At 38.2% G+C, this 24,154-nt stretch overlaps 1 protein-coding gene across 1 annotated transcript in view; it reads right to left on the bottom strand.

The window, feature by feature from the left end:
* Positions 1 to 24,154, bottom strand: part of ARHGAP10 (Rho GTPase activating protein 10) — a 319,494-nt gene that overhangs the window by 30,891 nt on the left and 264,449 nt on the right. The window contains exon 19 of the mRNA XM_032330629.1: positions 21,698 to 21,848. Coding sequence (XP_032186520.1) covers positions 21,698 to 21,848 — 151 coding nt within the window. The remainder of the gene's footprint in view (positions 1 to 21,697; positions 21,849 to 24,154) is intronic.

Genomic DNA, 24,154 nt, shown 5'->3' with positions numbered 1-24,154 from the left:
CAAAGAAGAAGTGTGATTCTGCAAATATTTAGGATTCTCTCACAGGCATACATTTTCATAAACCTTGGGCAAAAAAGCATCCAAGAGGACATGACTTTTGTGATGGCTACTACATTTCACTATTGAGTCTGACTTTTTTTAATGACTCTGAGGACATGAGCAGTGTTTTATTTTCATGATAGACTGAAACTTCAAAGACTGGCAGAAAATCAGAGCAAGAAGACAAAACAAGAACTTCATAGTTCTACCATATCTAATAATGCAAAGGACGTTCTATCTCTTTAATTTTAATAGACAGACAGACTTTTACTCTAGTAGGCGAACTTTCTTGTTCGGATGATGACAAATGATTCTCCCCATTTATTTCTGGTCATTTCATGTAAGAAGAGCTTCTTACATGATCGGAGGGAACAAGGCTTTGAGGTTTCCCTTCCATTTCATGCATTTCCTTCTCGTCTTCCTCACAAATGTATTTCTTAACTGTTAAGGAGTCAGGGAAGAAAAGGAAAGTGGAACAGAAGAAAGGGAAAGAAAAATGCAGAGAAAGGATCCAGCGTACTAACTGAACTTCATTCTAATGAGACCACTGCTGCCGCTCCACTGACCCACACATATGCCCCCTGTCAGGTCAGGAAAATCATAGGTACTTCTAAATATCAAACAGTTCATCACTAGGGTCAAAGAAGCATTTGCTAAGAGCAAAGTAACTACACTTAAAACACCACGGTAACACTTACATAATAAAGGCTGGTCAGGAAATTTCCACTCAAGAGAGCAATGAAATTTTAAGTGGAAACCCACCCTACCCTCCCACATACGCTGTCACCACCACCACCAACAACAAAATGATAAAATAATATTTAAAAAATAAATAAATAAAAAGATATAACTGTACTCTAATTTTTGTTAAACTTATCTGTGAAACAAAGGGAACACAATTTCAGAGGTCAGTGGGAGCATAAACTGAAGGACTACTGGCTCCATGACCTGTGGAAATCAGCAGAACCAGACAGACATTTAAAAATCCTGAGGTGTCCCAAATACAATACACCTATAATCCACCATGCATGGGGCAGGTGGCTAGAGCTAGGCTCTCCATGTGGAACTGGGGGCTGGGAGGACTCTCCACACTAAATGGAGGCCTGAAATCTATGACTGAGTTCCCCACTTGCCTGGGAAACTAGATTTGACATGCCTAACCCTCCCACCCAACAGGATGTGATTTATTAGCAGGAATAATAAGACCTAGCTCCCAACCAAAGCACTTAGGTTGAGGCAAGAGCCAGAGAGGGAGGAGAAAACAGAAGGAGAGAGAAGGAGATTCCTACTCACCACAACCATGAGTATACACACAAAATCCTCCTTTATGACAGAATTATACAATTTCTAGAGCACAAAGAAAGCTAGGATAGCAAACTCAACAAGCACAAAAATTCAGATATTTAGAGCTTTGTAATATAGAATGAAAGTGAAATTGCCAACATCGAGGCCCCAAAAGAAGAAATAAATTGAGAGGAAGGGATACTTAAAGAAAAAACAACAATTCCTCAAAATTAAATGAACTTCAGAGACCTCAATCCAAAGAACTCAGAGTGCCAAACAAGGGAATAAAAAAAAAAAATACTGCAAAATGTAAAGATATTTCATGCTCATGAATTAGAAGAAAAACTATTGTTAAAATGTCTACACTTACCCAAACTAATCTACAGATTCAATGAAATCCCTATCAAAATACCAACAGCATTTTTCACAGATCTAGAACAGACAATCCTAAAATTAGTGTGGAACCACAAAAGACCCTGAATAGCCAAAGCAGTCTTGAAAAAGAAAAGCAAAGCTAGTGGCATTACTATTCCAGACTCCAAGTTTTATTACAAAGCTGTAATAATCAAAAAGTATGGTATAGGCACGCAGATCAATGGAGTAATAGAGAAAACCCAGAAATAAACCGACAATTATATGGCCAATTAATCTTCAACAAAGCAGGAAAGAATATCCAAAGGGCAAAAGATAGTCTTTTCAACAAAGGGTGCAGGAAAAATTGGACAGCAACATTCAAAAGAAAGAAACTAGACTACTGTCTTATATCATACATAAAAATAAATTCAAGATGGATTAAAGACCTAAATGAGAGACCTGAAAACATAAAAATCCTAAAAGAAAACATGGGCAGTAACTTTTTTGACATTGGCCAAAGCAACTTTTCTCTAAGTATGTCTCCTGAGGCAAGAAAAACAAAACTAAATATACACTATTGGGACTATATTAAAATAGAAACTTTCTGCACAGTGAAGGAAACAACAAAACTAAAAGGCACCCTGTGGAATGGGAGAAGATATTTGCAAATGACACATCTGATAAAGGGTTAGTATCCAAAATATATAAAGAACTTATAAAACTCAATATCCAAATAATAATAATAATCTACTTAAAAATGAGCAAAAAATATGGAACAGACATTTCTCCAAAGAAGACAACCAGATGTCCAACAGACACAAAAAAAGATATTCACCATCACTTACCATCAAGGAAATGCAAATCAAAGTACAAGGAGCTATCACCTCACACCTATCAGAATGGCTAAAATCAACAATACACACACAAAAAAACAACAGGTGTTAGTGAGGATATGAAGAAAGGGGAACCCTCCTGCACTGCTGATGGGAATGCAAATGGGTGCAGACACTGTGGAAAACAGCATGGAGATTCCTCGAAAAAATAAAAATAGAACTACCCTACAATCCAGTAATCACACTATTTACCCAAAGAGCACAAAAACACTAATTCTAAGGGATACATGCACCTCCATATTCATAGTAATATTATTTACAATAGCCAAGATATAGAAGCAGCCCAAGTGTCCATCAACTGATAAACAGATAAAGAGGATTCATAAATATATATATATATATATATAGCCCCCAAAAAAAGAATAAAATCTTACCATTTGCAATAACATGGATGGAGCTAAAGAGTATAATACTAAGTAAAAAACAAAACAAAACAGTCAGAGAAAGACAAATACCATATGATTTCACTCACATGTGGAATTTAAGAAATAAAACAAATGAGCAAAGATTTTTTAAAAGGGTGGTGGGAGACAAACCAAGAAACAGACTCTTAACTACAGCAAACAAACTGATGGTTACCAGAGAGGGTGGGGAGATGGGTGAAATTGGCACTGGGTGACATGGAATTAATGAATCACTGTATTTATACACCTGAAAATAATGTAATACTGTATATGGTAACTGGAATTAAAAATTTTAAAATAAGGAAGAAAAGAAAAAGAAAGAGAGCAGATCTTACAAAAAAAGAACCAGACTGACATCAGGCTTCTCAACAGCAACTCTGCATGCACAAATCAAGTAATATTTTTAAAGTATTAAAGAATTTTGAGCAAAGAATTATATATTCAAAATGCCACTGCCACTCAAATGTGACCATAATAAACGTATTATTAAACATAAAAATACACAAGGTTTGCCACAGAAAGAACTGCATTGATAACACTATTAAGGAAAACACTCAATTGTTTAATAAAATAAGTAATATGGTATGTTCAACAAACTTGATAATGTCTATTATTACCTTATAAAAACTTTAGGACAAAAGGTAAAAACATAATAATAATGATCCAGAACAAAAATTCTGGAAAATATCAACATGACTGGGGAGGAGAGCCCAGAGGCAGAGAAGAGTGCATTAAATAATTTGTCTTATTAGGCGTGGTGAGAGAAACACATATAATTAAGTTTAAGATATCAAGAGATAAATGAGATTATGTGCCCCAACATAAGAACAATAGCCTTAGGAACAAAAACAGTACTGGAAACAAAAGAACATTTGCTTTTTTAAAGAAAAGGCAAGAAAAAAAGTATCAAAATTTATTAAATAAAAATCATAAAATGACAGAAGTCCTAACATAATGGTAAATACAATAACATAAATGGATTAAACTCAATAGTTAAAAGGCAGGGACTGCCCAAATGTATTTTATTAAATCCAACAATATGTTGATTTAAAAAAAAAAAAAGCTTAAAAAAAGGCTGAGAGTAAAAAAAAAAATAACAGAGGTAATAGGCAAATATTAAGATAATGATCTTAACAAAGGGGAGAGATGAAGGGAGTCATTTTATACTGATAAAGGGACAAGATGATCTAACAAGAAGGTAAGCACCTAAGGATACAGCTTCAAGCAACAAGTGGAACTGTAAGGAAAAACAGAATAATCAACAATTGCAATTGGAGATTTCAACATACTACTCTCAGATGCTAATCAGGCAGGCCAAAAAAAAAAGATATCCACAGTCAACAATACCAAGGTGACCTATTTCTCTCTCTCTCTCTCTCACACACACACACACACACACACACACACACACACACGGCAATAAATGGGATACATATTCTTTAAAACATAGAACATGGGGTGCCTGGGTGGCTCAGTTGTTAAGGATCTGCCTTCGGCTCAGGTCATGATGCCAGGGTCCTAGGATCAAGCCCCACATCAGGCTCTCTGCTCTGTGGGAAGCCTGCTTCTCCCTCTCCCATTGCCCCTCTTATGTTCCCTCTCTCGCTGTATCTCTCTCTGTGAAATGAATAATTTTTTTTTAAAAATCTTAAAAACAGGGTGCCTGGGTGGCTCAGTTGGTTGAGCGACTGCCTTCAGCTCAGGTCATGATCCTGAAGTGCTGGCATCGAGTCCCACATCGGGCTCCCAGCTCTATGGGGAGTCTGCTTCTCCCTCTGACCTTCTCCCATCTCATGTTCTCTCTCACTCTTTCTCTCTCTCTCAAATAAATAAAATCTTTAAAAAAAAAATCTTAAAAACACATAGAAATTTAAAATAGAGCTACCCTATGACCTTGCAATTGCACTACTAGGTATTTACCCCAAAGATACAGATGTAGTGAAAAGAAGGGCCCTCTCTACCCCAGTGTTCATAGCAGCAATGGCCACAATCGCCAAAACTGTGGAAAGAACCAAGATGCCCTTCAACGGATGAATGGATAAAGAAGATATGGTCCATATATACAATGGAGTATTATGCTTTCATCAGAAAGGATGAATACCCAACTTTTATATCAACATGGATAGGACTGGAGGAGATTATGCTGAGTGAAATAAGTCAAGCTGAGAGAGTCAATTATCATATGGTTTCACTTATTTGTGGAGCATAAGGAATAACACGGAGGACATTGGGAGAAGGAAAGGAAAAGTGAATTGGGGGAAATCAGAGGGGGAGACAAACGATGAGAGACTGGACTCTGAGAAACAAACCAAGGGTTATGGATGGGAGGAGGGGGGAAGATTGGGTGAGCCTGGTGGTGGGTATTAAGGAAGGCACAGATTGCATGGAGTACTGGGTGAGGTGCATAAACAATGAATCTTGGAACGCTGAAAAAATAAAATAAATTAAAAAAAAAAAACCACATAGAACAGTATCAACAACAAAGCAGATATAGACCCATACATACAGAGAACAAACTGATGGCTGTCAGAAGGAAGCAGGGTAAAAGGATGGGAAAAATGGGTGACGGGGAATGGGGGATTCACGTTTCTGGTTCTGGAATGAATAAGTCACAGGGATGAAACGTACAGCATGGAGAATATAGTCAATGATGTTATAATAACAGGGTATGGTGACAGACGGTTGCCCCGCTTGTGGGGAGTATAGCACAAGGCAGAGACCTGTCGAATTATAAAGTTGTACACCTGAAACTGATGTAACATTTTGTGTCAGTGACACTTAAACAACAACAAAGAAGAAGAACACAGAATATTTTTGAAGCAAGACTAAGGTCTTAAATACCAAAGATTGACTATTATACATACTGTCATCTCAGATTAAAATTGCAAACTATTTATAACTTCATAAACAAAAGTACAGATTTAATAATTTCCATATGCTGGTAAACTAAATATGGTTTAAAAGAAAATTATAATGGAAATTTAAGAAGATTTAGAATTCAATGATAATAAAAACATTTCACATCAAAATTTGTGAAACACACCAAAAAACAAAACAAAACAAAACAAAAAATGAAAGCAAACTTTATAGCTCCAAAATATTTATTGGAAAACAAAAAAGGTTCAGAACATTTTTATGCCATATTTAAACAGGCAATTTTCCAAAATACTGATAGTCAAATGAGAGTCATCATGGCTGTTTAAATGATCAAATTAAATTTAGTTACAGCATGGCTAAAATTAACAAGTCAGGAAATGACAGATGTTGGTGAGGATGCGGAGAAAGGGGAACCCTCCTACACTGCTGGTGGGAAAGCAAGCTGGTGCAGCCACTCTGGAAAACAGCATGGAAGTTCCTCAAAAAGTTGAAAATAGAGATACCCTATGACCCAGCAATTGCACTACTGGCCAAAGATACAAACGTAGTGATCCAAAGGGGCACATACACCCAAATGTTCATAGCAGCAATGTCCACAATAGCCAAACCATGAAAAGGGCCTAGATGCCCACCAACAGATGAATGGATAAAGAAGATATGATATATATACCATGGAGTATTATGCAGCCATTAAAAAACCAAAATCTTGTCACTTGCAATGATGTGGATGGAACTAGAGGCTATTATGCTAAGCAAAATAACTCAATCAGAGAACGACAACTGTCATATGATCTCACTGATATCAGGAATTTGAGAAACAAGACAGGAGATCATAGGGGAAGGGAGGGAAAAATGAAACAAGACAAAAGCAGAGAGGGAGATAAACCATAAGAGACTCAATCTCAGGAAACAAACTAAGGGTTGCTGGAAGGGGAGGGGGTAGCTAGGGGATGGACACTGGGAAGGGTATGTGCTAAAAACTGTGTAAGACTGATGAATCACAGACTTGTACCCCTGAAACAAATAATATATTATATGTGTATTTAAAAAATTTAGTTACAGTAAACTCTCAATAAAATTAAAATTTACTGAAATACATTTGATGTATTTTTTATTTTTAGTGCAGGATGTAAGGGGAATTACTTGTATATTATATTTAGTAAATGCAAGCTATATTGCAAGGTAAGAAGGTAATATCCTTAACTATTATCATTAATATTTATTGGCATTAAGACTTTCCAGGGGAAAAAAAGTCTCAAAAATCACAGTGTAAATCCATGAGAAAATGTGATTCAGCAAATAAAAACTCACCCTAAGTACAGAGAAATAGGTCTGACGACTAAATATGATCTATTAAACTTCTGAAGGTTGATTTCAACCAAAATTAGGTGGACACTCTCAGCCTCAGGGGGTGAACAAAGCTGCTGTGGCTAATCCCCTCCCCTTGTACCTGGATCCATTCTCCTGTCATTCTGTATTTTCCATCTTTTAAAATAGGGCTGCCCAATAATAATCACTACGGTCTAGCTGAGAGTATTTTGACCTCTTTGCCCAACTGGTGTGTCTTCTCTAATGATGCTGCACCAAGGTAGATTCACGCTCCAAACATTTAGGTTTAATGACTGAAGCCGAGGAGGGCTGAGCAGGTGGGAGAGAGGATACCCTCAAGAATCAACATCTGTCACAGTAGCCGACAGACAATAGTTTTGGGAATGAAGTTGATGGGATGAGGCTATGGGGGGGGGGGAGGTGACAGTGAAATGCTGCAGTAGGAAGAGAGCTTCATTTGTTTGTTTTGCTAACTTATATAAGCCTGTTGAAAACACAACCTTTGAACGAAGCAGGAAATACTCAGGCTGCCCTAGTTTCCACCATGTAGCAAATATTATGACATCAATATAATCTCTTTCGAGCCATAGCCATCTTTCCTTCTAATGTTGCCCAGGACATAACATGTACTGAAAAGGAGGGCCCTGTATCAAATACAGTACTCCCAAATTCATTTCCTATAGTTTCTGACATCATTTCTACTTCGCTAAGATAAAGTCTGAGTCACCGTATTTTACCATGTCAAAACCAGATAACAAATATGGAAGTGACCTACGTAAATTAAGATAAATAGGTTCAGGAGCTGGTGAGAAGCTTCAGATATATGGAACAGTAGGAAGAAAGAATTTTTCCTCTGATTTCCATAAAGATGAGAAGGGGACTAATAAGGGAATTTTAAGGCAAAAGGAGATCAGAGAATTCAATAAGGATCCAGTGCATGGGAACAGTAGCATACGTCAGGCAAGGCTCTTCCCTGAAATGTGTTTACTACACGTTCAAATTCTGCTACTTGACTCGTGAGAAATGAGACATCCTAGAACTGTCATACTGGAGCAGAAAAACAACCCATCTAGAACAGAATTCTACCTTTAACAAGGACATCCAAGGACAACCCAGTTGCCCATGGACTCATGCTTTCTATCCAAGTCTTGGATGCATGTCGTAATTCCTACTTGCTTTCAGACTACTGGGTAAAATCATTGCAGACAGTGAAACATTCTCTAGCTGTTAATTAATACCTGTTAATTAATATCTAGCCCAATTAATACCTTACTCACCTCTGAGTAAGAAGCATGACTTCCAGAACAGCTTATCACTCGTGCCTGCTCCAAAGGCAAGATTATGCTTTCATCCAGTGTTTTGTTTTTGCATCTCTTGTCCTTAGCACTAGCATTCCCGTAATTACTGACGTATAGGCATGAGTGTGGCCAGATACCCAAATTTACCGTGACTGAGGAAAATGGTAAAAATAAGGGAACAGCCTATTTTGCCTAGGTGGTTTGCCTAACACTGATTTCATCCTAGTAGCCCACTATTTGGTTGCTGAAGAAAAGTGAACAGGATTGTTTCTTCACAACCTACTCAAATGGCTGGCTGGGTCAGAACTTCACGGATTTCTATGACCTTCTCTAACTGGAAGCTGTGGTATACAAACAGAAGGAATGATGCACAGCAGAGCGGTCTGTGAGCAGCAGGGCTGGGAAGGGTCAGGGTCAGATTCAACACCCAATTAATACCTAACGAGCCAAAGGAAACCTGGCACTCCCTTCACATCTTCCCATATGCCAGTCTACTGTACCCAAAATAGCCAAAGACCTGAGATAATCTGCTTTATGAAACACTATCAATAGTGCCCTTAAAGAGGCAAGATCTATAAAAAGAAAAAGTCTAAAGCAAGACAAAAATTAAAGTTGATATATTTTTCAGGCCAGATATTTATTCTTATCCATTCCTCCAAACTTCAACCAGAAGAACTACATCATATTATCTTATACATCAGCTTTCCTTAACTAAAAATGTAGATACACACACACACACAGAGTTCCTTTCTTAAACTAATTAGAATAATCAAGATAGGTTAGGAAACTCAAAGTTTGACTTTAAAATCGAACTTTTAAAATTCCTACAGTAATTGGATATCTTTTGTTAAAAAAGCAAATCCAACCCTACCTTTCAAAGGGAATTCTTAAGTGTTCCTAGAGTAGTAGGTGGTAAATGATTACTGTTAGAAAACAGTCTAGATTCTTTGATCAGAAAATCTTCCCTAAGTCTTACATTAGGAAAGAAAGGGGAGGAGGCAGAAGAGATTAACCCTGCCAAATGCCCATTAGGGGAAGAAAGCTAATTGTGTTTCTCCACAGTGGGAGTGCCCTGAGACAGGTTATCACTGCCGAGTGGAAGGAAAGGTTCCTAAAGTACCACTTACCCAATTCTCAGTTCTGCTACAAGTTAAGGCAACGTCATGCTGGGCAGGGGGCAAAATGTCCCAGGTCCCCTCATTTCATTTTGCCCTCATCCAACAAGACAAATGGTAATGGAAACCTTAATGAAGCTAAATAACATGCAGATTAATGACACTCAGTGGCTAAATGGGAATCATCCACTTGGGTAATACGACCTCTTTATCTGAAATTGTGTCTAGGAAAGGTTATCTCTGTAGAATAGCCTCCGACTCCCAATTCCAAAAGCACAACAAAACAAAACTACATACAGATATGCACCTACCAAAACACTTGTATAAGAGGGAAAAAGGCAACTCCTGAACTATGAATTCATGCGTCACATCAAGGCATAAAAGGTGTAATGAGGTTACCATAAAATTATTAGGCAAATTCTATTTTCTATTGCTTGCAGATTGAAAAACTTGAGGATGATGCTCGCCCCCCAAAACTACTACACAGCCTGGATATACCCACCACATAGGCGAGGACAAGCTGATGAGTTAGTATCACACGACATAAAACATGAACCCCATTATAACATTAGAGCAGCAGCTAATGGTCATTAGGTTACAACGCCAGGAACCACCTCTACGACTTGCAAAGGTCGATGGAAGTCTGGAGCAATTCAATTATAAAGTGAATAAGACCGTTCACTTGCCCTGTCAATAGAAGTCAAAGCAAATTGCTTTACTCTGTAAAGCCTGAGAGCATTTTTACACCATCATCAACAGTCCTGAAGTATTATTTACCGACTCAGATTTCTGCCTACATAAACAAACAAAAAATATAACAACCATGTACTATTATCCTGAGGAACCAAAAAGTAATCAGATACTGAATCAAACTGTCTTCCATAAACTTCTGAGGAAAGCTGACACTTTGACAGCTCAGGAAATTTAGATCACTGCTCAGGACACAAACTCCAACCCAGCTGAGACAGTGAGGGCTGCTGGACTCCTAGCTATTTACCTGTCCTCCTCTGCCATTCTTCTCCCCTGAGGAATGTTAATTATCATCAAATGGTGGATTAAGACACTAGAAACCAATATGCCTAGGTATTACGCTTGGCAAAAATAAAAGATGGAGTTACACTCTCTTTGGAAGTCTACCTTCTATGAAAATATACTTGAAGCCCTTTACCTCATACAGCAGGCCCTGAGAAAACTAAGCTAAAACTCTTGAGTATCTGCAAAATATTGGGCGGTTTACAACTATCAGCTCATTTGTTCTTGGCAAAAAACCCATGTGAAATTTTATTGCACCAAACTCATGAGGCTTAGAAGAGAATTTGCCGTGATCATAAAAGACAGAAAGAGTACAAGGATTTAAATCCAGATTACTTTAAATCCAAACTTGACCACAGCAATTCTACCAGTCAATAAAACTCTTTGCTACCTAAGTCTTTCCAGGGATAGTGATCCCCAAAATGCTTGCACAGTGTGGCTCAGAGAGCAGCCCAAGTGGAAGATGAAAGATATATGAAGTCAAACAGAAAACCACTAACCAGCAAGAGCTATCCATTCTCAATGTGGCACCAATGAAGTCTGTCCACACCAACTCATGCCAGAGCGGCTGCAGACCCTTCTTCTAGGGACCTGCTTCATTCTTTCCACTTTGAACCTTAAACTTACATCCAGCGCACCAAATACCAAGCACAACTTGCATCAGTGTTAAGCTGAAACTTCTTTAACTTAAATTCAGATATATTTATGTGGCACATGTGTATTCATTTGTATTTATATGAACGTGTATGTAACACTGTGTATAAAAATAATATGTACATATGTGTATAATAAATAATACCTGTGTATAACAAGGAATATGTGTATTATTACACAAGGAATGTGTAACAAGTAATATAGGAAAAAAGAACACAGATATGAATAAAGAAGAAAACCACAACTCTCACCTCTTAAGTATAACCAAGGTCATAACTGATTCATATTCTTCCAGATTTATGACTATGCTTCTATATTTCTTGACATAGTTTTCCTTTACAAGTGAGATCATTCTGGAAATTCTGTTTATAGCCTGCTTTATTCACTCAAAAACATACCATGTATATTATCTCTGTGAAAACATTCTGGTTATCGTTGGAAGACTAAAGCCTGCATGCGGTTAGTAAGGGGTTTGCATTATCCACTTGGGTTGGACTCTGGAACACAAGGCTCTCTTAGGAGTACATGTGTACAACAGAACCTACAGAATACTGTACAGCAGTGAAAAACAGGGAAGGAGAGCTCTGTAGCAATATGAAAAGCAAAAATAAGTCTATTTAATATTTTTTGAATTAGGTACACCTGGCTGTTGGATGCATAAGAAAGTAAGTAAGAATCTCTATTCATATTTGCTTATACATACATAAAGAATTCTGGAAGGATAAATGAGAAACCACAGGTTCAGCCATGGGAAACTGAGGCTCTCCAATCATTTTTGACATGCATGAACAGCAGTTTCAAATGGTACAACCCTTCCAACAACAGTAGTTAGCAATCCAATTAGGATCTCCACCCTGAAATGATTTAAGAAACTATAGGTTGAACTGCATGAAATTTCTGATGGCTTACGTATTTTTAACCTACTAAATGAGAAACTCTTTTTGAAATGGCCGAGATTAGATAACTGTGGAACCTAAAGCTGGCACTTTCATGTGGCTCGAGCCATGACCATCAGTGATCACAGACAGACCCACTGCGCAGACGCCGCAGGGTGTGGGAACCGAGCTGATGGGGTGGAATGGAGACTTTTCACTACATCCTTCTATACTTTCTGGTGTTTCCAACCAGGGAACACATTATCCACTTTTTTTTTTTTTTTTTTTTTTTTTTTTTATATTTCTTTTTAATAGAAGGAAGAAAGAGGAGGGGAAAAAAATACTAGCAGAATCCAGGATATTCCGGCAGCTTTACATTGCTGACTGCATTCCCTTTCCACTTCTATGACAACCTGCTGCACAGTTTGGTACCTGAGACATCCGCACAACGGCTAACATGAGATGGGCTGTTAGTCTGTTTAGGTAAATGGCTGCATAATCCACAAGAAAACAAATACAACACTGAAATAAAATGAGTGTTTTCCCTCCACATTTTCCATAAAAATGAGCCCATTTCTTTCTTTTTTTTTTTTTTTTTAAAAGAGAAAGAGGACATGAGCAAGCAAGAGGGGAGGGGCAGAGGAAAAGAATCTTAAGCGGGCTCCACGCTCAGCACAGAGCCTGACACAGGGCCCGCTCTCAGGACCCTGAGCTGAAATCAAAAGTTAGATATTTAACCAACTGAGCCCACCCAGGCACACCCTCACCCTTTTCTTCCATCCTTCCTTCCTCCCCCCACCACCTTCCTCCCTCTCTTGCTTGCCTGCTTGCTTCCTTTCTCTCTTTTTTGGAGAGCCCATTTCTGCCACTGTGTCCCAGATTTAAAACCATACATATCTCTGCCTCTTCTCTTTCACCTCCTCCATCGAGACCATTACTCTGCATCCAGTACATGGAAACAATGCCCTTGGTTTTTTGGTTTTTTGGCTTTTAATGGAAAAACCAAGAATCATTCCTGAAGTTCAGAAAGAATAAGTCGACACACTGTTTGAAATGCACCAAGTGTCTCTGAAAGAGTCAGAGGCCAACAGGCCATGTGTGCTGACTCCAGGAAGAGGAGCTCTCGCTGCAGCACTTGTGTTCCACACGCCAGCTGGGAGGAAAGGGGCCAGACCAGACCGTGGGATCGTGCTGCTTAGGCTCAGTCCTGGCTTTGCACTGGCCAGCTGGGAGACTTGGGTGCCTTCCTGACCCCTGGGCCTCAGTTTCCTGAACCACAAAATGTAATTTCTAGTTCTGAATTCAAGCAGCTCTTGGACGGTTATGAGCTTTATCTATTATCTGACAGACATTGCTAAAAACGGTGTCTGGCATACAATGGCATATGTAACTGTTCACCATCATCACCCTCCAAATTCTGCATCTTGCTCTTGCATTAACAATTAAAATGTTTAAGAGAAAATATATACCTTAAAAATAAGATAATCAACAAAGACTTTAAAAAGTACTATTCTCTTCTGACCCGAAGAGAAAAATAAAATTGTGACCATCATCGCATTTGAAGCTCGAGAAGCCATGCTGTTGATTTTAGAGAGCAAATATTAGTACATGCAAAATGCCAGCCCAAGAATTCATTTTAGTAGGTTTGAAGACTCTTTTTTTCATACAAGGGTGACACTGGACTCCTTCTAGATATTGTGCAGAGGGCACACAGCAATGCCATAGAAAGTGGAATGAGCCCTCAGAGGAAACCAAGCCAAGCAGCAGAGCTGCTACTCAGAGTTCACAAAAGGCAATTAGAAATGACTAGTTCATAGGAATATTCTCCACTATTGACTCCATCTCACGTTCCTTCTTTTTCCTCAACAGCTGGTATGGATTCAGGAAATAAAACTGAGCTGTCACAGGTTTGTTTTGTTATATTAATTGTAGACAACATCCTTACTTCGTGGTAACTTTTATCTTGGTCCAAAAGAGTTTTCTGAGTAATAGAAGTTACTTGGAATTGGCCACGTTGAGATAACACCTTCCTCCCCTTCAAGATTTCTGCTCATCTTCCTGGCTATTAAAGAAAACGTTTCAAATCACTCACTCTTGACAGCCTTAAAAATTCTATTTCATTCAGGATAAACAATACTTTGGTTGGTTTGAAAAGATGTTTCTTAGACAGCCCGGCTACCTCCTACGCTGTAGGAGTTTCAAAAAGGGCTATAAAGAGAATGACAGCTGCTTGAATTCAGAACTAGAAATTAAAATAAAAGCTATTAGAAGTGAAGAAAAAACCCACACCACAGGGAGACAGCTTTAAAGAATTTTTCTCTCTTCTATAAATTCTAGTTACCTGCCATGAACTTATTTTCACCACAGAAGCAGCTATGTATTTTTTTTTTTTGACGGCATTAAATAAGCTTTTTCCCTCCAGAGAAAAGGGGAAATGTTCATCCCACACAGAAGCAGAGTTAAGATTATATAGGAAGTCATATAAGAAGTTGCCGTGTGCTTTGTCACTAACATTAGGGGGGCTGAGCTTCTGGGAGGCTTCTGGGGAGACGCCAAGGCAGGGGAGGCAGCTTGCATGATTAATGGGCACACCACAACTCAATTACAGCCCTGAAATTTCTGGCTGCCTTTTCCAACCCATTGATCTCATCATTGTAAAATCGAGTTAAGAAATAATCTGTCTACATATACTGTCACGGAGTCAAGCCTGGTCTTAGATTTAACTTCACAATACAGTAATTCCATGTCAGGGAATCATAACATTGCTCTGGAGAGATGGCAAGAGGCCTGGCACTCAGGAAGTTATTATCTAGAGCCCATCCATGAAGTGTCATGCCAAAAAAATGATAAGAATTGAGAGAAGATTGCCAAGCTTGAGCCAAAGATCTGTTTGTGCTCAGTTATTTGGGCTGGTTATAATTCTGTGTCAAGCTGATCAGATAGGTCGACAAGAAAATGTCAATAGCTGTAGAATGTCACTGGAAATTCACATCAACAATGGTTTTACGGTGGTTCTTCCTACATCGAGGGAGGACGGAGCAGTTACAATTCACTTACAAAAGCATGTTTTCATGAAAGCAATTTCTAAAGATGCTCTCTTGGGAACTGAGATTAGAGAGTACATAGCTGCCAGGACTGCCCGCTATCCACCTTTGACATCTACTGAAATGAGCGCCTGTTAGTGTAGTGCTTTTCTCCCATCTTGTACCCTCCAGTCTTTGAGTGAATGAGGCTATGAACCTGTGAGGTAAAGTAGAGGGGAAAAAAGGAGTTCTCCACTGTTCACAGTTGTGAGATTATTCTTTCTCTAAGAAGATGTAACACTTTGTATTATTTAATAGTTCTTCTTAAAATATTCAGAAAATTCTAATATTTTCTTAATATTGACTTTCCATAGGCAGTATGGAAACTGACTTTCCATATACAATATTTATACTAATACATTTAATGCTATTTTTACCAAACCTATTTTCCAAAACAGTTACATACAGCAGTATGTATTGAATATGCTAACAAAATGAGATACTTCCTTCCTCTTGATGGAAAGGTGGTCTAAATATTTAAAAAAAAAAAAAATCCTCAAGGCAAAACCTAAGACATAAATGCAATGATACCTTTATCTAGGAGCGTAACACATGGCTGAAGACCTCGTTTTGATTATGTGCCTTCATCCTCCACACTGAGTCAGTTAAGAAGTCCCCTCAACGTGCTTGAATATCCCTCCCAGACTCCTCTTCCATCCCTAGTGCTGGTTCAAGACCACGTCACTCTGAGCCTAAACTACTTAACCAGCCTTTGCCACAGTCTTCCTGATTCCTACAGACAAATTAAGTCCCATTAAACTTCTTTTGATATTATTTTCCATGTTACAACTCCCTTGCTGAAAAAAATAGTAACTTCTCTTATCATTCTAACTATAAGGCACCTTTCTCTGGCTTTAACAACAATACTGAACAGAAAAAGCCAGTACTTGAGCGTTTACTATATGCCAGACACTATATTAAGTATATTAACCCCCTAAAATCTTCTCAACCATCCACAGTAGTAGACATTATGGTAACTCCCATTTTGTAGGTAATGAAACAGATTTAGAGACGGTAAGCTATTTGCCCACCAGCTGAATCAGAATATGAATTCCTCAGCCCAGACTTCTTACCACCTGCTCCTTTCTTAGGCAGACCTTGGCAGGGTTGGCAGCATCTCATCAGGTTGCCCGTCACTACCCCTCACCCCTGTCCCCTTCGGATCAAGCTAGCCTCTTCTTTAAGCCCCTGCCTTGTTCTTGCTCAACTTTGCTGCCATGCCTTCATTCAAGCTAGTCCCCTCACCTGAAATCATTCCCGGTCCAACTGCCAAAATGGCTCCCCTCAAGAAAACCAGGAAAACTTCCCCACCTCCTGTAGCCCTGGAGTTGCTTCCCGAGGCCCTCACAGCCGATAGCCCAGGACTGGGCCCTTACTGCCATGCTGTTTCATTATTTCACTATGTAGTGACAGAAGGGAAGTAGAATATCTACTCCTTGAAACACTGTGTGACATAATGCGGAGTTTATAAAAGTTCTTCAGTAGATAGCCAGTATAGGGGTTCCTGGGTGGCTCAGTTGGTTAAGTGTCTGCCTTAGGCTCAGGTCATGATCTCAGGGTCCTGGGATCCAGTCCCTCGTCAGGCCCCTTGCTTGGCAGGGAGTGGGGGGTGAGGTGGGAGGGCGCCTGCTTCTCCCTCTGTCTCTGCCTCGTCCCCCACCTGTGCACGCTCTCTCTCGAATAAATAAAATATTTTTTAAAAAAGATATGCAGAAGTCTGATTTTAGTGTCCAGTATAAGAAAAATCACTAATAAATGATAGAGGCAAAAAACCTCCAAACTGCCAGAAGCATTCCATATTTTAGGATTAAAAATCTACATTTCAAAAGGCCTTACAGTAGCCTACTTTTTTAGTTCTATTCTCTTGCTTATGCCTCATTATTCAACAAGATTTTTTCTGACATACCTAAGGTGCCTCATTTATCTCATCAGCATTATTCTCACTGATAGGGGACATTTAACTGTTAGGTAATCATTTTAAAAAATCCAACTTGTTATCATGTAAGCTGGAAGGACATTTATACAACTTATTTGTCCTACTCCAATTTTAGAGACTGATCCATGTCACAGTATGTTCTTCCTTAGAACAGAAGGGAAATGTTCATGCTTCACTGTTTATCTATCTCCCTTTCAACAGTTACATTTTCACTTTTTGCTTATAAGGCTCTGCACCCTTGTCACACTGTAGGACTACAATAACACATATTCAACAAAACGTGCTGCAGTTAGCACATCCAGCATCCAAGTGTGAAAGTGCCAACCCAACAATACCCAAGTAAGACCTACTCTATATTATTAAATCTTACCAACTGGCTTGCAAGATGATTCTGTTTTCAACTCACCATAAATCATATTTTTTCAGTTGCCTAAACAAATAAACTGCTATATCATGTACAAAAGATGGGCACAGCCTACCTAACTACCCAAGAATATACAAATAAAAACCTGTCCTGTGATTGCCTAGTTCTGTTTATAATTAGAGCTAGCATAAAGAAAGAGAGAGCTTAGTCAAAATTCAGATGACAAACATCTTCTCTCCCACTCCCCAAACCTTTAAATTTTTTCTTCTGCCATGAATGAAAATAACAAAGAATATATTTCATGTAGCCTCAAGAACCTTCCTTATATTTGGGAGAATTACAACAAAGACAATAGTCTCGGGGCATCCAAGTGGTTCAGTTGGTTCAGCGTCCGAACCTTGATTTCAGCTCAGGTCATGATCTCAGGATTGTGAGATAGAGTCCCGAGTTGGAGTCAGGCTCCGTGCTCAGAAGGGAGTCTGCCTGGGAGTCTCTCTCTCCCTCCCTTCTGCCCCTCCCCACCCCAAAGAAAGAAAGAAAGAAAGAAAAGAAAACAGTCTCTCTTTATATAAGTGGTAGTAAGGACATAAATATGGAGCTGGCAGGAGAAAAGGAACATATGTTATATAATGAACTTGTTTAGAGTTACTTTATTACTAATTCTAAGAAAATAAGAACACAGAAAGATAACTGGAGAATGAATGTAGACCTCTGATTTTTAGTTTTCTTTTCTTTTCGTACTTTCTGGTCTACCTCATATTTTGCTATTTCACAAAAGACTTAGCCAAATCTCCTCAACTTTGAAGTTCATGAGATTATTAAATGCTATATGAAAACAAACAATATGGCTTCTACATTATTGTATTATTATTACAAAATAAAGATAAGAATTTCAGTAAATATTTAAAAGCTGCTCTATTGAAAGAAATCTAGCCAGAAACTATATCCATTTCAGTTCATATTAATCATCAGTAAGGATCCTTAAGCAACTAACAAGAATTTTAAAGTCTTTTGCAAATAGTAAGTTTAATATCACTTAATCATATATTACAAAGAAAAATAATGAGCATTGTCTATAATGAGCATGACTAGATGTGCCAAAGCCAATTAAAGTCTTCAACAAAGTAAAGATATTAGGCATCTTTAATTATATTGGTCATCTCTCAATTGGGATGAAGGTGGGGTTGAACATATCATAATAAAAGTCATGTATAACAGGAGAGGGTTTTACTCTCATTTTATGCCCGTTTGAATTCTCTGCTTCCAGGCCTATCCTACTTCAACTCCTATAACAGGCTTGCTGACTCTTCACTAAAAAATGACTTTTTGATCTCCCTGATGTTTCACTGAAGCCGATTCTGATGGCTTTCCAGGGTTGGCTATTTGCTACGTCACACAGTTTCATACCCTACTCAAGGCAGAAGAAGAACTAACACACTACAAACTCAAATACCAAATCTGTGACCAAATCATAGGGCTAAAGAAAATCTCCAGTTGTCCCTTCCAGTCCCTTGAATCTTGACAGATAATCCACCTAAATTTAAAGAAAAACTATTTGCCCTGGGTTTCATTAAGTCAACATTAATTTATACTACAGTGCATAAATGGGAGAGAGGGTATATTTGCATTTAAATTATCTATCACATTCATATAAGCTACAAAATTGAGAAAAATAATCCACCTAAGTTGGCTATAATGTATACTTTAACCAAACCTAGAGAAACACAGCAAGTGACTAGCACCACTGATAAGAAGAAATACAAAAAAGATAAACTTTTTGAAAACTTTGAGTTGACAATAACAGAACTTATGCTACTGGGGAAAAAAAACTACATCTTAATGGCAAAAATAGATTCCCTCCCCCCAGAAGGGGGCAAAGTTTTCAATATAATAAGTGGTATTCAATAACACAGTTTTTTAGTAACATTCTACTATATGCTTTCTTTCAAAAGTTTTTCTCTTCATTTATCCACAACTCATTCTCCTTTTGGAAAATGCAATATGTAGACCTTACTGTTCTCTCTGAAATAATTCTTCTTCACAAACTTGAGTTTCATTAAAGCTTAGCTACAATTAATGGGGGGTTTGTGGGAGGATAAATAATAGCTTTTAATTGTTTTATATTATGACCTCTAAAGTCAAATAAAATCACTCTACAACAAAAGCACAAATTTTCCTGATTCTGACAGCTTGCAACACCAACAACAAATTCCAAGGCTGCAATCAAGCAAGATTAATATAAAGTTATAAAGTACAAAATGCAGAAGAAAACATCATATAAATAATGAACATAAAAATGGACTAAAGGAATTGAGTATTTCACAATCTTTTCCCCTTATAATCAAATAATTAAGAATTATTATATGACCTAAAACTAGGAAAGCTATGATTATATACCATCTTGAGGATTCCCATAAAAGACGCGCCAAACACCACTTCAGCAACTTCTTACTCATTACGAACCACTTAGCAACCCAATGATCAAAAGGCCAGTATACCATGTATACATGATTGGGTATTATGATTTAATTCCTTAAAATACCAAAAAAGTTGATATGATTCTAAGACAAACAGTCCCTCTTCAGTCATTTCCTTTATGAAATATAGTCAATTCAGTTTTGCTCAAGGGCCAGTGAGCCAATGTAGATACTATTCTACATAATGTATGATATATCTCCTTGACTTCTTTTTCTCTTCCTACTTCCCAACATTAGCCTCTTTCACAATTTATTAACACTTCCACCAGAGGACAAGTGAGATATGAGAAAAGGTGCAATTCAAACCAGTCAGTTTTACTCCTTATTAGCAACTCTGTTGAGGGAGTGAAGGTGAGAAAAAAAGAGAACAAAAAAGTTAGGTGGGATCAGAAGTTGAAACTGATGTCTAAAAGTAAGCTCTGAAATTATAGGTTGATTTTAAGGATTCAGGCTCTTCCTCTGGAAAATAAGGATCTGATTGCAAAACTAATAGTTGTATCATATGATGCATGTCTTAATATAAAAGAATACCAGCACACCTTCACCCCCCCACGTTACTACAGGAAGCATTCCGAGTCCTCCTGGGAGACTCCCAAGTCAGTTGTTACTTGCTCTCATCGATCTTTGGATATTAACTACCTGCACGTCTGACTATATAGGTCCTCATGATGAAGGTACTGTATTTGTTTCTGTCTGCACTCATTCCCTTCCTCCCTCTGACATTCACCTTCAACTTCCAAACCGATATAACTGTAATGGCTTGAAAGGATAATTAATGAAAGAGACAAAAAGAAAAAAAAAAAAAAAAGGATGAGAAGAAAAAGAATGACAATGAGTTTCAAGTTCAGGAAATGTGAAATCCCACAACAAATGAGTCCCTGTTTCAGACATGCCTACTGAAATTAAAGTTTCTGAGACCAGGATCATCTTCCTCTCCATACCAATAACCACATGATTACAAACTGGCAATCGGTGACTTCTACATGGCACAGTCTTGTTTTGTAGAGATCAGCATTTCAAATTCCAATTTCCAAGCTCTCTTTAAACAGTGAGGCAGTCTGGCAATGCTGAAACAATGTGGCTGCATGACAACGAGTGACAGGAACATGGCAGCCAGGATGAGACGGGAGAACTTCCGTTCTCCCGAGTGCCACTACAGCTTATGCTCACTCCACTCAGCCTGGCCCCTAAGGCAGGTCCCTTTGCCACTCCTGCTAGATGAGGAGACGCTAGCCTCACAAGAACATCAGAAAGATGGGCTAAGTAAGATGCAGAAGCCCTAAACTCTAGGGCAACAGAAGACTCTGTCTCTAATCCAGATGCATTTAACATTAGACTACCAGCTCCTCTCAAAAGATCTGCTTTAATTTTAGTTCCCCTTCCATTTGTCTCAGAGTTATATAACCTCACAGGAGGTCACACAAGTCTCCCAAAAAAGAAATTTAAGCTGTCTTTTAAAAATAAAAAAAGAAGCATGCATAACAAATACAAACACAAACCTGAAACTCGCATTCTCTCTCTGCCAAGGAAGCTTCACCCTCCTTGTTAATCTCAAAAATTATCATTTTAAGGAGAAAAGGAATTAAGTCACAGAGGAAGGAAAACCATGGCCTTCCCTGGGGACATACGATATACCATACTCTCAACAGGCTGTCAAGCAGAAAAATATCATTAACATCTTACCATCTTCCAGCTCAAGACAAAGATTATATACAGCCACGGGTCTCTTAGTCCTCTGGCCTTGTCTCTTCGATTGCCTTGGTGGAGCATTTGGGGGTGATGTTGACAGGGAGACTGGCTCTGGGAATGTGGCATCAGGCAGGGTCCTAAAAATCTGCCATCAAAGCATAAAGGACATTAATCGTTTCCAATGAACAGAAACCTATGTGTTGCAATATTAAACCAGGATCAAACAACATTTGATTTGGGGCTCATCCAAAACACGCTAGAGCCAAAAACCCATTCCTTCAAATTTCAGGTACAGGTCCTAAGCCTTTCATTTATTTTTTTAACATCATATTTCAAAATAAAATTTCCCCTTAAAATTAAGTAAAAGCAACATCCAATCATTACATTGCAAAATAAATTCATTCCCAAACTAAATATGTATAATTATCTTTACCAGGTGTAGACAATACCACAGCTATCCATCCACAAAGAAAGTAGCCAGGATAAAATGTCAAAAGTAAATACCCCATTAAATTTCATACAGGGTTATATTTATGCCAAATGCTGGTCTCAATTTTTTTAAACTACATAAACAGAAACATATGACTGCAAATACTTTTACACATTTAAAAATAGCTTGTGCTTATGAAATTACCTTTCAGAGTCCCATGTACATTTTTCATAAAATGCTTTATAGATTTTATCAGTTAATACCTTCCAACTTCTTTTAATAATTCCCCTTCCATTTATGAAACCTAGAATATTAGCACCTTGATTATCTTACAGTGTCACTCATGGATCAGCAATAATAACATTAATTAAAATGTGCTGCTTCTTTGCTTAGCAATTTTTTTGCTTTTGAGAAAAGCAATCTGTAAAGGGAAGCATATCGTGCAGAGGTGATTTATATAGAGACCTTCCAAGACCTGGGTTCAGAGGCTTCCTGTCCCCAACAAAACTGCAGATCCTTTGGTCTTCAATGAACTCATAAAATAAAATATTTAGACATACCAACCTAATAGAGACTGCATCTCCAAGAGGTCTGATGCTCCCCAAGTGGAAGCAGGAAACAGGAAGAAAGCTAGCTAGCATTAAACAAAACATGAATATAAACTGACAATAAAAAGCACTGTGGGAAAACCCCACTGCTGCAAGGAAATGATTATTTATGCATTTAAATAAAAACAGGCGTGTGACCCGGGTATACGAGTGAGGGTATCACATATGCGTATCACATTTAACAGCTAACAACCATAGCAGAGCTATAATCGCAGAGACTAAAAGTTCTCACCTAAAAACTATTATATACCAATAAAAATAGACAATTTCAACAGAGCCTTTGCTTGATAGTACCATACTGCCCCCTCATGTGTAAATGGAATACAAAATGATTTAAATTACTCTGGACAAATATTTGCTAGTGAAAATGTAATTTAGTGCTCCAACTGGTAACCTGCTAACACCATATTTCCACAGACTCTGTGTTCCAATCAGACACTCTGGCAAATAGCAAATTACTTATCTGCCTTAAAAAAAAAAAAAAATCCTCTGCTGTCTAAACTACTGTCCACAGCTGGATTTATTACCATCTGTCACTGTGCAAATTAAAGAAGGTTGTGGGGTAGTGGGAACAGAAGAGAAGTTAGGCTGAAAAATGCACAACAATGTGAAGAAGAGAAGAAAAGATGGGGAAACTTACTTCCACTGGAAGAAAACAGCACATGTGTGGCCAACTTTTGGAATAGGGTCTTGATTTACCTGTGTTTGATCTTTACAAATATGGGAAATACCTCTGGGACAGTAGTGAAATCGGAAACCAAACAATACAGAGAGGCAATACATCCAAAGCCTGGATAAACAATGGCAAAGTTGTATCCCCAGAACTGATGCTAGATAGCTAGCTAATAACCTTCCGAACAGAACTTCCTCCGAGATCCACACTGATGACTGCTGTTCCCCCACACATCTCAGGGGGAGAGGATGAGTAGGAATATTGTGGGGCGGTGAGCTGTGGGGCAGCTCAAGTCTAGAGAGTCAAACTACGAAGCAAGCCAGGACCTGGGAGTGTGACTCCACTGTTCACGGGGGACTGATCTGAGACATCCCAGGGCTGAGCCTCCAGAAGCCTCTGGAATACTTATGACAATATTTAGTTTACATCAAAGTATCTGAGAGAATATTATTCAGTCATAAAAAGACAAGGAAATCTTGCCATATGACAACACGGATGGTCACAGAGCATTATGCTAAAGTGAAATCAGACAGAGAAACACAAATACTCTATGATCTTACTTATAGGAGGAATCTTGAAAAAAAAAATTAATTAAAAAAAAAAACCCTAACTCCTAGAAATAGAACAGATTAGTGGCTGTTGGAGGTAGGAGGACAGGGATGGGGAAAATGGATAAAGGTGGTCAAAAGGTACAAACTTCTTCCAGCTATAAGATAAAGGTCTGGGGATGGAATGTACAG

This window comes from Mustela erminea, chromosome 2, assembly GCF_009829155.1.
Source record: "Mustela erminea isolate mMusErm1 chromosome 2, mMusErm1.Pri, whole genome shotgun sequence".
Classification (NCBI taxonomy): domain Eukaryota; kingdom Metazoa; phylum Chordata; class Mammalia; order Carnivora; family Mustelidae; genus Mustela; species Mustela erminea.
Note: the sequence above shows the minus strand (reverse complement) of the source record. Positions and strands in the feature narration are given on the sequence as shown.